This window comes from Camelus ferus, chromosome 34 (assembly GCF_009834535.1).
Source record: "Camelus ferus isolate YT-003-E chromosome 34, BCGSAC_Cfer_1.0, whole genome shotgun sequence".
NCBI lineage: Eukaryota > Metazoa > Chordata > Mammalia > Artiodactyla > Camelidae > Camelus > Camelus ferus.
Window position 1 is genome coordinate 3,795,585 of NC_045729.1, and position 16,799 is coordinate 3,812,383.

General features: G+C 38.0%; 1 protein-coding gene across 1 annotated transcript in view; it reads right to left on the reverse strand.

Moving 5' to 3' along the window:
• MRPS35 (mitochondrial ribosomal protein S35) overlaps positions 1-15,976 on the reverse strand; it is a 29,926-nt gene extending 13,950 nt beyond the window's left edge. Inside the window, exons 1-5 of the mRNA XM_032473434.1 lie at positions 15,818-15,976; positions 12,515-12,552; positions 11,219-11,386; positions 9,343-9,403; positions 3,190-3,329 (exon numbers count right to left, since the gene is read on the reverse strand). Coding sequence (XP_032329325.1) covers positions 3,190-3,329; positions 9,343-9,403; positions 11,219-11,386; positions 12,515-12,552; positions 15,818-15,929 — 519 coding nt within the window. The 5' untranslated portion in view covers positions 15,930-15,976. The remainder of the gene's footprint in view (positions 1-3,189; positions 3,330-9,342; positions 9,404-11,218; positions 11,387-12,514; positions 12,553-15,817) is intronic.
• Between the last annotated feature and the right edge of the window lie 823 nt (positions 15,977-16,799).

Below are 16,799 nucleotides of genomic sequence, written 5' to 3' on the forward strand. Positions count from 1 at the left end.
CCCTGGTGAGGATTAAGAATAAGAGACAAAACTGTATGAAGAAGAAAAAGGCTAAATAAGACTTTGAAATCCCTGCATTTCCCTCAAGACAACCATAGCCTAAGAGCTTATTTATTTTTCTATTTGTCCCACTAGACAGCAAACCCTTGAGAGTAAGAACAATACCTGTCTTGTTTCTGGAACGGCCTAGCAGCTAAAAAGCACGCAACATAAATTGGCAGAATGAATGCATAAATTTTAAAAGAGGAAGAGGAGATAACATACATACATATCTATATCTGTATCTGTATCTATATAATTTTTAGCACAGTGATTTTTTTATTTGGACTAGAGAAAATAGAAAACAAACATAAATGCACCCCTAAAGAATGTATGTAGTAAGAATGCTATTAAATACCAATCTCACAGAATGGCCATATGTTACAGACAATGTGAAATTACCTCAGCCCCCTGAAAAGACTACACGTCAACAACCAGGTTATCAGCTTGATGGGTAAAATAAGCAATTTTATGACTCTGATTGTTAACAATAAGGAGAATTACCTATAAGAAAACCATAAAATGTACCTAATTATAATTATAAAAAACATATGCATACATACATGCACAGAGATACAGTATAAAGAGTTTTTACATTAGAATAATGGAATGTAGTGATTTTTTTCCTTTTAAAACTCCTTCAATGCAACCATATTAATGAAAAAATTTTAAATTTACCGTTCAAAAAATTTCAATTTCTACCTTTTTATGTATTAAGTAGTAAAAAAAAAAAAAATGGCAGCAATGCTGATCATTACTATAACAGCTGCTTTAAAACCCATGTTCACATTAACATTTTAATGTTCAAAAATTACATAGAGTTTTATGCCAGAAACTCCTAACAGCTGTGTGGTGCACACACGCCACCTGGTAGCACTCATAGGCACTGCAAAACTGCAGCCTTTAACTTGGGACTAATACTCTTAGTTTGAAGTTGGGTGACATTCATTTGTCATTCTTTTTCCAAAATTCAAAAGAATCCTTAGGCTTTTCTTTTTCCAGGTTACTATTACCGTAAAGAATCAATATTGTTCTATTAACATTATCCCCAAAACAATGCTGACATTTCAGATCATAAGAGGCTGTGTTTATATGTGTGTATCCTCAAAGATCTCAGTTAAAAGAACAACATGAAAAAATTGTCTAAACATGTGAAGTGTCTATTTTCAAGTACAGTGCAGGCAGTGAAAGAACCATGGTGTTACCTGTAAGGCAAGAACTGGGCTTGACTTCCAGATTTGCTACTTACCAGCTAAGTGACCCTAAGCAAATCATGGGATTATTGTTTCCTCATTTATAAAATAGGAAGGATTCACAGAATTGTTGTCAGGAATAAATGAGATTAAGTAGAAGAAAGCACTTTTACAGTAAAATTTTATACAAATACAAGTTGGTTTTAATCCTAAACTACTTTTACGACTATCAGGAAAAATATGGCACTACCCTTCTTTCTTTGAATTTAAAAATTTAAAAACCCTCAAACATGGCTGGCGTAACTGTAAAATAGTGCAGCCACTTTGTAAAACAGCTTGGCAGTTCCTCAAATGTTACACATGGAGTTACTATATGACCCAACAATTCTACTCTTAGGTATAGAGCCTAAAGAACTGAACACATATGTCCACACAAAAATCTGTCCACGAATGTTCACAGCAGCATTATTCATAACAGCCCAAAGTGCAAACAACCCAAATGTCTAGCAACTGATGTGAGGATAAATAAAATACGGTATTATCCATAAAATTAAATATTATTTGGCAATAAAAAGGAGAGAACTGATCCATGCTACAAAAGATGAAACAGTGAAAGCATTATACTAAGTGAAAGTATACTTACTGTATGATTCATTTATATCAACTGTCAGGAACAGGCAAATCCACAAAGAAAGAAAGTAGATTAGTAGTTGACAGGAGCTTGTGGGTAATGAAGAGTAGGGGAGAACAGGGAGTGACTGGTTATGAGTATGGGGTTTCTTTCTATGGTGATGAAAATCTCTGGAGTTAGGTAGTGGTGATGGCTGCACAACTCTGTGACTATATTAAAAACCACTGATTTGTAAACTTTTGAAAGGGTGAATCCTATTGTATGTGAATTATATCTCAATAAAGCTGTTATTAAAAAGAAAAAAATAAGTATGTAAGAAATCACTACACCATCAAAATGGGCAAATGACAAAAAAAAAAAAGCATTTTACAAAGGAATAAATTCTCACCTTCATTTGAATTCAAAGGCATACATATTTTAAATATGATATATTTTTTACCTATCAAACTGACAGGTAGTAACAATAATGTCTAGGTTGGTGAGAGTACAGGAAAACAGGCTTTCTCACAATCTTGGTGTTGTATTTGTTACATTTCCTGCAGGAACTGTATAACACATAATCAGAAAATGTTTATCTTTAAAAGATCCACATGCTTTGAGCTGACTTCTCATTTTAGTCAGTTATCCTAGAAACATAATTAGGGATATATATAAATATTAATCTCTGAGGATATTCATTGTATTTTGCTAATAAAGGAAACTGTTAGAAAGCCTAAATGTCCCAAAATATGGGAAACTTACATAAATAAATTATGGTAGATCTATGCTATGGAATCATTCATTTGTATCTCTTGCTCCAGCATCTCCCACTTCAGTCTCAGAAAAAGGACTACATCTGAGCTGATCGGTAGAATTGTTGGGTCACAGAGTAACTCCGTGTGTAACATTCTGAGGAACTGCCAAGCTGTTTTACAAAGCGGCTGCACTATTTTACAGTTTCACCAGCAAACATTGTCTTGGCACCTTAACAGACCCTCATTTACACACGAGTCCACGCAGCCATTAAAAATAAAATTAAAGAATGTTTAGTAAGTGGGAGATTTTAAATTGCATTATTAAATGAAAAAGAGCAGATAACTAATCACATCAGCCCAATAACACGCACAGAGGCTGTCTGTATACATACTAAAATGCACTCCCACAGTCCATAGTGGTGTTTATGAATGGTGGAACTATAATAGGCAGTTTCATTTTATACTTTAAAAAACTTATAGTTTCTAAATTTCTAGGATAAATATGTATCAGTTTTATAACCACACATACAAAATACTATCTCAAAATACTGTGTTGTAATAATTCTTATTTAAAAAAATAACTAACTCTTACCCTCAAGGTTACTACTCGGGCTTTGGGGTTTCGAATGGACGGTCCTGCTGAAACGTAATCAGCCGTGTCAATTTCAATCGGAAAATGCTTCTTGCATTTCTCATCACTGTCTAACGCAGCTGGCCACTCAGTGCAAAAGTCTGAGAATTAAAAAAAAAAAAAAGACCTCAGTTATAGTTTTGTAAGTAAATTCTCATTGTAACGTATGCTATCAGACAAAATCAGATTATTGAGACAGACCACTGTTAGGGTACGTGAAACGAAAGGACAGATTCTCTTCTGCACTTTATGTACACATCGTCATCCTGCATCCCTTTTCTTCTTAGGTGAATCCTAATTAGGTGATTTAACTAAGGGAATGACCTGGATCGTTCAGGCTCGGTGGGGAGCAGTACACTGAGTTAAAAGGGAGCTATGACTTGATGGAAGCTTATGACAGCTGTGCACATACCGGTTATGAGAGTTTAATTCCTTCTCACCAACTAAAAGCAAACAGTTCACGGTACCCGGAGCGTTACTATTTTAAAAGGCAACAGATAATATTACTTAATTCACACCCAAATGAAGATTGCTAAACATCAGCTGAAGGGAAGTGAAAGAAGGTCTGAAAAAGCTCTGAGAGAGAACTGAGATGTGGGCAGCATTCTTTAAGAAACAGAGCTGAACAGGCCTCTCACTGAAACAGGTACAAAGGCTCGGTCCCCCTTAAATGGGTCCTTAACAGTAATTCACGTTTCTTCAGTGTGACTTCTGAGCCACTGGGGCTAAATGGAAAGAGGAACAGACTTGCCCTCAGATTCGGGCAGGAGAGCTGGCCGAGAGAGGAGGTGGGTCTAGGTCCGAGACCTGGGCTACAACAGGGAGTTCCAAGCACTGAGAACACTGCTTACAGCACCTGATCTTGGGCCTCAACTGGGGGAAAAAAGTCTTTAAAGAAAAAGAGATCCCAGCCTCCCACAGCTATCAGCACTGAGGGGCTCAGGAGGCAGGCAGCTGATTTCATTTTGCCCTATTCCCACCATGTCAGTGCGGCAGAGGGCTCCTAGCTTGGGATGAAAACTTCCGGAATTATCAGGTTCCCCTCAATGGGAATCTCATTTCCTAAACATCCTCATCTTAAGAAGAGCAGAAGTAATGGGCTTCTTAGGTCAGAGATATTAGACCTCATGGACCAATGCTTTCTCCAATAACTTGTCCCCCGAGCTAACAACTTTCTTACAGCAGGTATTATATTTAGCTCCCATTTTGGCTTTAATGTCAGTCAGCAAAATGTCACTCTGGATTACAGAGACTTTCCAAGATCTGGGAGTAAACATATGTTAGCGAATTAAGTATAGCTCACACCATTCCCTAAATACTGTGTTTAAGAGATCAATACTCAGACACTTTGAGAGGAAAGAAGTATCTTTGCCATTAAGAACATTTTGACATTTAAATGGAATGAACAGCAAAATTACTGAGGTTAAATTTCATTCCCATTATGGACTAATTCCAGCATCCTGTACTGTAAGAGGCAACACTGCCAGGCACTTTATAAGACAGACTAGTTTGGGGAATTTTATGAGTTACTGAGTTTGTACCAACTCTTTAAAAAAAAAAAAACAAAAAAAATTTTGGATAAGTTATTTCAATCACTAGATGATAATTTCAGCTTTTAAACTAAATCACCCAATTACATATGTTTCAAAAAATTCAGCCAACTGGAAAGTACATAATAGACCCCCATTAGCCTTTTATTCCTCTGATAGGTAGAGCAATAAACTAGACTTTGGAAGGCCTTGGTTTTTACTTAACTTCTACCACTGATTATTAAAGTTTTGGTAAATTACCTAACTTTCCTGTGCTTCAGATTTTCCATTTGCAAGTTAGATACAAAAATCTGAACTGACCTACTTTGCAAGAAAACTGAGAAGAAATATCTGAAAAGCCTTCAAGTTATTTGGAAGATATAATCTAAATCTAGAAGCTGGCAGAAGTGTAAAGGCAAAATTAAGGAAAGAATAAAACATTCACTCAAATACTGTAAAATAAAACGCTACTCTTCTGAATGTGCTGTATGGAAGTCTTTCATTTAAAAATTATGAATTATTTTAGAACTATCTTATTACAATGACCAGTTTCTAAATTATAAATGCACATTTAAAAATAATGTGTAGAAAGGAAAACAATGGAATTTATCAGTGTAACGCACTTGTTTTTACAAAGGATCAAAACTGTTTTTACAAAGGATCAAAAAATGATATGTGGGTACAAATTTGCAACTGTGTCAGTCTAACATCAGGCACCAACAAATACAGAAACAAACAATCTAGGGCATAGAAATGCATCCTTACATTTCAAAACAGAAGACCACACATGAATGAAAATAGAAGAGATTTTTCTTCCTTCATTTTAAGAGTAAGGTTACTATTCCTCCTTTTTAGACCTCTTTTAATGAACTCTTTCTCTTCTTCCTTATATTTTTCCAATGGAAGACCCTCCCAAAAGCTCAAATTTCATCATAATCATGTTCACTAACTTATTTCTCCCTTCAGCATACACAGGCTACCTGTGAAGAGTTTCCAGGTTTCATTTTCTTTCCTGAAAAGCCTTAACATGTATACTGAGTGTGCACACATCACCTTTAAAATCAGCATAAATTTAAGACTTCATCCAAAAGTACTCCTGTATTAAATTACACAATCAGTAAGTAACAGCTACAAACCTAAAACAACTCAAATTTGCTTATCTGTATAGAGCCCAATACAGATTAGAACAGAAACTGAATTGGAATACTGCATATAATATGAAAGCACACAGAATCACGAACAAAAAAAGTTCTTCGCCTTTACCTCCATGTATGTGGGAAGAAGAAAGCTTCTGTACCATTTAATTTTACTACATGTATACATCACTTCTAATTTCTTTAAAATTTTGAACAATTTCTTCAAGATAACACTTCTCTGCAAAGTATCCCATTCCTCTCTCCACCCCTCTACTCAGCTATTCAGTATCATTCCACACTACCTCCAGTTTGGATCATACTGATTTGCATCTGTTGGCAACATTCTGCAATATTTTCTTCAGTCTTTTTTATGCATATGCTTTCTATAATTCAACAACAAGTCCTAGCCTACCTGAGCAAGGATTATGAGTTCTGATTCTTACTATTCATAGCACTTTGTAAAGTAGTCTGCAAAAAAAAAAAAAAAAAAATCCTGCAGATTTGACATCTAATAATTCACTGAATATGACTTGAAAATCTTTCTTAAAGAAAGGAGAAAAAAGCAATGATTCAGCAATCATTCAGAATATAAGGCTATATAGCATTACAGAAACAGTGTTATTTTGCCCCCCAATCTTTATTGATGTAATAGACATAAAACAGTCTGTAAGTTTAAGACATACACCTCATTGATTCCATACACATAAATACTGCAAAATGATTACCAGCAGGGCAGAGCAGTTTGATTACTACTATGGCTTTGGAACATAGTTTGCAATCAGGATGTGTGATGCCTCCAGCTTTGTTCTTCCTTCTCAAGATTGTTTTGGCTATTTGGGGCCTTTTGCGGTTCTGTACAGATTTTAGGAGTTTGTTCCATTTCTCTGAAAAATGCCACTGGAATTCTGACAGAGACTGCACTGAATCTGCAGGCTGCTTTAGGTTTTATGGACATTTTAACAATACTAATTCTTCTAATCCATGGACATGAGTATTTTACATTTATTTGTGTCTTCTTCAGTTTCTTTCATCAATATCTTACAGTTTTCAGTGTACAGATTTTTCAACCCCCTTGGTTAAATGTATTCCTAAATACTTTATTCTTGCTTTATTTTATCACATGTTCATATATTTTATTTTTATTTATTTTCTTCCAGTTTATTGAGATATAACTGACATACTATACGGCATAAGTTTAAGGTGTACAGCATAATGATGACTTTCATAGACCATGAAATGATCACAATAAATTTAGTGAATATCTATCATTTCATACAGACAAAAAATAAACAGAAAACAAATACTCTTTCTTGTGATGAGAACTCTTAGGATTTACTTTTAGCAACTTTCATATATAGCATAGAGCAGTGTTCATTGTATTTATCATGTTGTACATTACATCCAGAGTATTTACTCTGAACCTGCAAGTTTGTGCCTTTTCACTGTGTTCTAAATTCCTCCTCCCCTCATCTAGTATTTCATTTTGTCATACTATTATAAATAAGATTTGTTTTCTCAATTTCTTTCTGAACTCCCATGTTCATTGCAGAATATGCAACTGATTTTTGTATCCTGAGTTTGTATCTTGCAACTTTACTGAATCGTTTATTAATTTCAACAGCTGTTTTGGTGGTCTAGGATTTTCTATGTATAAGATAATGTCATCAGCAAGTACAGAGTTTCACTTCTTTGTTTACAATCTGAATGAATGTCTTATTTCTTTTTCTTGCCTAACTGCTCTGACTAGAACTTCCAGTACTATGTTGAATAAAATTGGTGACAGTGGGCATCTCTGTCTTATCCTGATCTTAGAGGGAAAGATTTTAGCTTTCCACTGCTGAGTAACCCTAGTTGTGGGCTTGTCACATGTGGCTTTTATTATGTTGATGTCTGTTCCCTCTAAACCCACTGTGATGAGTTTTCTTGTGAAAGGATGTTGAATTCTATCAAATGCTTTTTCTGCATCTGTTGAGATGATATGATTTTTACCCTCCGTTTTGTTGAAGTGGTGTATCACAACGATTTATTTGCGGATGTTGAACCATCTTCACATCCCTAGAACAAATCCTTCTTGATCACGGTGTATGACCCCTTTAATGTACTGCTGAATCTGGCTTGCTCATATTTGTTGAGGATTTTTACATCTATGTTCACCAGGAATATTGGCCTGTAATTCTACTTTGTCTGGTTTTGGCATTAGGGTAATGCTGTGTTTGTAAAATGAGTTCGGGTGGTCCCTCCTGTTCTGTTTTTTGAAAGAATTTGAGAAAGATTGGTATTAATTCTTTAAATGTTTAGTGGAATTCACCAATGAAGCCATCTGGTTCTAGACTTTTCCTGGTGGGAGGTTTCTGATCAATGATTCAGTCTCCTTACTAGTAACTGATCCATTCAGATTTTCTACTTCTTCATGATTTAGTCTTGGTATATTATGTTTCCAGGAACATATGCATTTCTTCACAGCTGTCCAATTCGCTGGCATAAAACTGTTCATAGTGGTCTCTTAGATCTTTTGTATTTCTGTGATATGAGTTATGTCTCCTATTTCACTCACAATTTTGAGGCCTCTATTTTTCTTGGTGAGTCTAGATAAAGGTTTGTCTATGTTTATCTTTTCAAAAAACAAGCTCTGTTTCATTGATCTTTTCTGTTGTCCTTTTAGTCTCAATTTACTTCCACTCAGACCATTATTTTTCCATCCTTCTACTAACTTTGGGCTAAGTTATTCTTCATTTTCCAGTTCCTTGGGGTCTAAATTTAGGTGGTTTATTTGACATTTTTCTTTATTCTTAATGTAGGCATTTATTGCTATAAACTTCCCTCTTGGAACTGCTTTGGGGACATCCCATATCTCAAGATAGTTTTTATTTTTTGATTTCCCTTTGGTGGCTTCTTTGAACCAGTATTTGTTTAGGGGCATGTTATCTAATCTCCACATATCTGCGAATTTTCTAGTTTCCTTCTTGTAATAGATTTCTAGCTTCATATCATTATGGTTGGAAAAAATGCTTGATATGATTTTAATCTTCTTAAATTGCTTAAGACTTATTTTGTGGCCTAACATGTCATCTATCCTGAAAAATGTTTCACATGGGCTTGAGAAGAACGTGTATGCTACTGCTATGGGATAGAATGTTCTATAAATGTTTGTTAAATCCACTTGGTCTAATGTGTAGCTTAAGTCCAATGTTCCCTTACTGACTTTCTGTCTGGATGCTCTACCATTGTTGAAAGCGGAGGACTGACGTCCCCTAATATTACTGTATTGCTTTCTAGCTCTTTCTTCAGTTCTGTAATATTTGCTTTATATATTTAAGTGCTCCTATTTTGGGTGCATAAATATTTATAAATATTATATCCTCTTGATGAACCGACCCCTTTATCATTAGAAATGAGACTCCTATGAAGTTAATAAAATATTAAGTTCATATTCTAAAACAACCACGTACCTTTAAGAGCTTCACAGTGCTTTTTAATTGCTACTGGAGTCAAATGCAGAAAATTGGGGATCTAAAATAGAGAGTTTCAAGGGATAAATTAGCTAACTGTCTTAAAACATGAAAAAGAAAATTTTCCAGTAAGACTAAATCGTAAGCCCCACAAGCCTTGTCATAAATAAAATCTGTTTTTCACAATGTTGATTCCGTGTCACAGGTGTTGTAAATTCAAGAAATGAATTCCTTGAAATAAAGATTCAGTACCGAATGACAATGACAATGACAATGATGGTGGAGAAGAAAAATTATTTTTATAGTGTTATTCCTGCCACAAATATATAAAACTGAAAGCACTTCAGGACACACATCATTGTTTAATAATCCTAATTGCCCCGGAATACATACAAATGTGATACATTTTCTACTTTGTACTTAACATTTTATGAATTGAATGGATGAATAAATGAAGCTAGCAAATCTTAACAGTTTAATGAAGAATGGAATATCTTTATGATATACTGAGAAGCTATCTACTCATTTATAGGGCCAATGCAAATTTAGGTAAGGTCACAGATTTGACTCTTTCAAATATATAATTAACATTTCCAGGCATACTTCTTGAATAATGTTAAATATCTAAATAGAAAATTTAGTTTAAAGAAACTCATTTGGAAAGAAAATCTGAACAAATGGGAAGTTACTCTAAGCATTATATCTGGGCTCTTAAGTGCTGATCAGAAAATGTTTATTTTAATCAAGAGAAAACAAGCACTGAATATTGGTATTATGGGGTGGGTGACTTCATTTTCTATACTTATATTTTTAAAACATGACTCAAAAATCATAAAAGGGAAAAAATTATAGCTTACGTTTACACAGCATTTATATTGGCACTATTCTATGAACTCTGTATATATTACCTCAGTTTATAAGCTTATTCAGTAGGACTTACTAGGAACAGATCGTATCACTGGACTAAGCATGTAGGTGATTCTTAAAAGGGCTAGTATACATTAAATGTTTGGATTTTTATGTTTATTAAAATTCCATTCACAACCATCATTACAAATACATTGCTTATTCTTTCTCACCAAGTGATATTTTCCAAAGACCTTTTCTTCAACTAAGTTCAATTCTCCTCTTTCATTTGAAGAAAAGATTAGTTTTGTAGGTGTCTGATTTCTTGTCTCCTGAAATATTCCCATTTCCAAATTTCATCTGTCTCCAGCAGCAGACAACTCCCTCTTCAGTTACCATCTCATTTTTTACCATCAGCTTTTAGCAAATATTTGTTTTTCACAAGAACCCTCATTAGTCGAAAATACAACTTCTTGATCATTCCATTGTGTGTAAAAGAAAACCATCTAAGACATGCATTCCCAGGCCATGCACATTTGTATCTTCTTTACGAAGTCTATTGTTCGTAAATCATTACAGATACTATCAAGTGAAGCATTTAATATAACCTAGTTTGCTTCAAGAAAAAAGAAGTTAAGGACTCTAACAATGATATTGAATCGTTTTCCGGGAGGTTTTTAAATAAATCTCTTAGAAGTAGAAACCTCACCCCTCCAATTCTCAATCTCAAATTAGGCTATTTCATTTTTTTTAGTTCTAGTTGAAAGACACAACATGGAAAAGATACAACAGAAAAGAGGAAGCCATGGGACCAATTAATTACATTCTTAAATGCCTAGATTCTTTGAGTCTTCTTTACCATGGATAAGCAAAATATAATACCTATTATTACCTGGAAAAAATTTAAATTAAAACATAGTAAGCTGCTATGTACTGAACCTTGATGAACTGGGGGGAGGGGAGGTGTCAGAGGGAGATCAGCATGTATTTAGATGTAAGTTCTAGCCAGTGAATCAGCAACTTATCTCACCTTTAAAAGTTCCAGATTCCCCTCCTTGGCCATGGGCACCCCCCTTTTTACTGGATAACCCATTCGAACAGGAAGAGGTACTGCTGAGGGTTTAAACGGTGCCGCGACAGGGTAAACACTAGGCCAGTCCTGGTCCACAGCCATTTTCTCTGTCCTAGGAGGCAGTGCCTGAGGAACAGAAGAGAGTTTAATATTTTAAATATAAACATGTTCTTTCATTTTAGAGCAAAAAAACTGTAATTAAGAGAAACACAAGCAGAATTGCCACCTACAGAAAATCTGACCTCCCATAGCTGTTGCTGGTGAAATGAAAACCCATCAAACCTACCAAAACAGCTCTGCGGTTTCCTCAAACCCAGTGGCAAGGATCCCCTTTAGCAGCACATTTCCTTCGCAAAAAAAAAACTTCTCTATTTCCTTACTTAGACATTTAGCAAACTTTTTACATATTGTTCATAGAGGGGTGAGTAACAATATATTCTGAAGTAATTTTTAAAACTTCTTCAGTGAAAGTCAGTACATGAGGTGACAATGAGAACTTGGAAATAAAGAAAACGAGAAATAAGGAAAATAAAGAATAAGAACTTGGAAATAAACAAATTAGGATGAAACTAATTGAATGGATACATAATGAGAAATAATATGTCTCCCAGGCCCAGAGAATAGCTACATGATGGCTTAGTGAATCACATTAGCATAGTTATTTTTTAAACTGTACTTGATAGACAGGGATGGCTAGCATTCCCTTTAAACCCAAAAGGAGGCTTAGAGAAGGCAAAACTCGGCCACACCCAACTAAGCAATATACCAGTGCAGTGTATGTCCTGGAAGCAGTTAACACTCCTGTGAAAATGGCTACTTAGACGATTATAATTGGTGCCATTTAACTCCCACCCAGTGTGCCTTTGTTCTGACTCCACACTTACTAAATGACCTTATAATTTGGATTCCTCCATAGAGATGTCCACAGGGTGAGGCCAAACTGATCAGATTAACACACACACCCCAGGCTGCATGACTGTTCAAGGCATCATCAAAAATAATTCTATATTCTAGTTTATATACCTATTTCCTGGGAGTATGTGAGTGGGCCCACCTCTCAAAGATGATCCATTCTCAGGGCACTGATAAAAACCAGTGGAAGAACAGAGCCAGGGCTGAAGCAGTCACCAAGTCAATGTCCCCTCGCGAAGCCTCCTCGGGCAGCACCCTTCTGCCTCGTAAGGAGCATCTGCCTCACTTTAGAATTTCGGAAGTCAGGAAGACAGCACACACTAGAGCACCTTAACCGCTTACCTTTCTCCTCAGCGGCCTTTCATTTCTGGATGTTCTTTCTGTTGTAGGTAAAAGACAACAGGACAGTTACAGTTCAACACTGTTCATGCTCCCACAATTCTCACATAATGTAAAGTATTCGGTAATATAGAAATGAAACAATTACCCATTTTCTGTAAGCTAAGGGATTAAATCATTTTAATGAAAATGAAAAGTCAAGAATAGTTAAGAAAATTCGAGTTACTTGACTTTAAAATATATTGTGACTGATGATATAGTGAACTCATCATCTAAAGAAATATTTTCAGTGACTTTTAAGGTTCACTGTCAAACAGACTCACTTTCCCACATTAAAATATCTAGCTAGAAATTAGTATCTTGCATCGTTAAAGATAACTGACTTGAAATGTTCTAATATATATACTTACTCATACTCGGAATTATTCTGTTCTTTACACACACAAATGAACTCCAGTTTCCTTCTCTATTGTATATTAGAACTGCTGATGCTACAATAACATCAATAACATAAATCGTAGCTATCCCTAGTAAATTACGTAACTGTGCAAGAGGATAAGTTACGTACAGTAAATACCTTTTAAAATATTAACTTAAGCCTCTCTAAATTAATGTTTTACTACACTGAAATAGTAAGTGTATTTACTCAGCACTTCCACGTAACTACTGTGCTAAATGCTTTTCATTAGTATCTCAATCTTATTCTTCACGATAACTTTAAGTACTATTATTATCCTTATTTACAGGTCACTCAGCCAAGAAAACGAAAGAGCAAGGAGTCAGGTGACGACAGCACAGCATAACACACTTCACACTCTGAACCTCTCTAGCTTCATTTCCCTTCACGAGGCCCCAGAGCTACACTGAACGTCCAGTACTGGACCCTTGAGTCTTCCTCTGAACCTACTGTTCTCTCTGCCTGGAAGGTGCCTCCCTTTCACCTGCCTGGTTTCTGTCCCCTACTCCCTCCTCCCCTCATTATCTTCATCTGACAAAATTTTTATTGGATCATCCCTCAGTAGTAATTCACTGATTCAGTCAAAACTTATTTGAGTGATCTTGTGTACCAGCAACTAGGGAGACAGCAACGAACAACAAAACCACAGTCCTTGTTCTCACGGAATGTAGATCTGTCCAACAGGACAACTAACTAGCAAGTAATTTCAATAAACGGTGATAAGTATTAATGGAAACATATAGCAGGGGATCCAACCTATTCAATTTGTTGGGGAAAATATCTCTGAAGAAGCAGACTTTTTAAGCTAAAACCTTAAAGATGAGCAGGAGGTAGCCATGCGAGAAAAAGTGTTCTAGAGCGAGCGAGAAGAGGAAAAATCACAGTAAATAGGTTCAGTATGGCTGAAATTCAAGAGTATAGCACAGAGAGCACTAAGAAAAGAGGTCAGTGATATTTAACAGGCATCTCAACTGTAACACATCATAGGCAGAGCTCTTGATTTCCTTCTTCCAGTCTTCCCAGTCCCTGTGAATGGTATCACCATTCTTCCAATTGCTCAGGACAAATCTAACATGGTCCTCAAGACTTTTCCTCAAGCTGCATATCAAATCCATCAGGAAATCCTGTTAGCACTACCTTCAAAATAAATCCCTGATCCAACCACACCAGCTTCTCCTCACACCATCACTTCAATCCAAGTCTCTATCATCTCACGTGGAGGACTACAGCAGCTTCCAAACTGCTCTCTGGCTTCCATGCCTAGCCCCAGTTCTCCACGCAGCATCTTGTAAAAGTATAAATCACATCATATCAATTCCTGTTCAAAACCCCTCAATGTGATCTCAAACTTACAATAAAATCCAAGCCAAATGCCCATAAGCCTTTACAGGATCGGGCCATTCCTTACCTTTCTGACATCTCATACTCCCACTCTCCTCTTTACTCCCTTAGCTCCAGCCACGTTGGCCTTCTCCTCCAGCCACGTTGGCCTGCTCTCTGTTCCTTGGTCACACCCCTAAGCTTGTTCTCACTTTTGGGCTTTTGCATCTGCAGTTCCGTATGCCAACAATGCTCTTCCCGCAGATCCGCTCAAATGTCACTTCCCTAGGGAGTTCTTTCCTGACCACCTACCTTATCTTACCCTTCAGCCACTACCCCCCATCCTTCACTGTCAACACCTGCTTTAGTTTTCTTTATAGCACTAGTCACTACCTGACATTGTACTGATGTTGTTTACCTGTTTATAATCTGACTTCCCCTCAAAGAATGTTAAGTTCATGAGATGAAGAGTCCTGCTGTATCCCAGTATCCAGAACACTACCTAGCACACAGTAGGAGTTAAGTATTTGTAGAATGAATAAATGAATGAAAACTTGTAAGTGTTAAGACTATGAAGAGCCACTATGACGCATTAAGGAATTTACTCTTTAATCTTAAAGCAATGAAAAACCATGTGTAGATTTTCAACACAGGGGCAGCAAGTTCAGATTTGCTTTTTTGAACACTTCACTTCTGGCTGTTGTGAGAATTCTGCAAGAGCAGACAGGGAGACCAGTAAAGAAACCATCATAGGAGTGAGAGACGGTGGCCTAAACTGGGCAGTTAGGAGTACGAAGATTAGAAATAGTATAGAAAGTAGCACGGACAGATCTGGTCAATGATTACAGGCGCTCCCTCGACTGAGCTTTTCCTGACCCTTGAGGACTCCTCCTCGGTGCCCTCACCTCGTCACTGTATTCCCGCTTCTGTTAGCACCGCACACTGCACAGTACTTCTAGTCCACGTACAACTAGTACTCAGCACAACCAGACTCTTCCACTAGGCTCCTCCAGGGCCAGGACGGTACCAGGCATCCCTAAAATCTCTCTTGAATGAAGGTGACCTCACCAATGCCTACTGAGCGAAGGTCACTCCATTTGGCGGCATTGTTAGGCCTGGAATTCAGAGCTGTAGTTTGTTCTAGGACATGTGTATACTTAAATTTCCGGGGGAAATTCGTAGCTCAACATTTCCCAACAAACACTACCGAGCACCAGCAACCAGAGAGAGAGACGTGTGCCGGTGACCCCGGGAGGGAGCGCCAAAGGCAGGGCGCGGAGGAGGGCGCAAGCTCGCGGCGCCCGGAGGACCCAGGAACAGACACCGGCTGCCAGGAACCAGGCGACACTCCGGGCACAGCGCAGACCCACATTCCCCGCTTTCCCAGAAGGCGGGCCAGCGACCGGCTGGCGGAGGGCGCGCCGGGCTCCGCGGGGACGCGCGGGCCCCGTCACCGCGGCGGCCATCACGGGCCCGCGCTGCGCCCCCTCACCGCCCCACAGCCCGGAGGCGACGCGGCAGACACTCACGCAGTCTTGACCTCGGAGAGCGGGTGGCCGGGGACACAGCGGTGGAAAAGGCCCGAAGGGTCCCGGCCCGCGGCGGCAGGGCCAGCCACGCGGGGAGCGCGGCGGCCGCCATGGCTGCGAAGACGGCAAGCGGGAAGGGCCAAGCGCCGGGCCGCGTCACGGCGCGGGCCCGAGGCCCTACTGCGCAGGCTCGCGCGTCGCGCCCCGCCCCTGGGAGGGAGGAACAGGAGACACGCGTGCCGGCGAGGTCGGCGCGCGCTGTAGCCGTGCAAGAGAACATCGCCCGCCCACAGAAAAACTAACGAAAAGAAAACAAAAAGTTTTTTTGTTTTTTTTTGTTTTTTTAAATCTAAGCAGTCAGTCTAAAAACAATTGCAAATAAGGACCATAAGGGATGGGGGAAATGTGACTTACAGACGGCCAGTGAGGGTGGATCCTCAGATGGCCCAGGAATCAGGCAGTCTACCCTAAGGCCCTGCTTCTTCGCAGTCTGCTTTTCTGCACTTCCTTGAATGAAAGCCTTCAGCTAATGCGAGGGATATACTCTGAGGGGAGAGGCAGCATCCGATAGTAGTCAAAAGGATGGCATCTTGAGTCAGACTGGCGCTTGAGTTTCACCATCTCTGGGCTGTGTGATCCTAAATCAGTCAAAGTTAATAGAGACAAACGTCTGGCTGCAATATTGGCAAAAGTGAGCACCCTGTGCGCATAAGCTATGCGCATCATCAATGATTTGGTTAGCTTGTTTGTAGATCAGGTTAGAATTACAAAAGTCAGAACTCATCAGGACCTAGAAAATAATGGTCATCTTTTAATGAACTCTTATTTTCTACCCTAGGATGGATTAACTTACAACCCTTAATAAAAGTATCCTCTGTTTTTTTCTATCGGTGTATAATACTCAAAAGTTAAACATTTTAGTGACAAGAACAACTGGGAACAAACACAAGTGATTCTTGGTGAGCATACCAAAGCAGAGCAG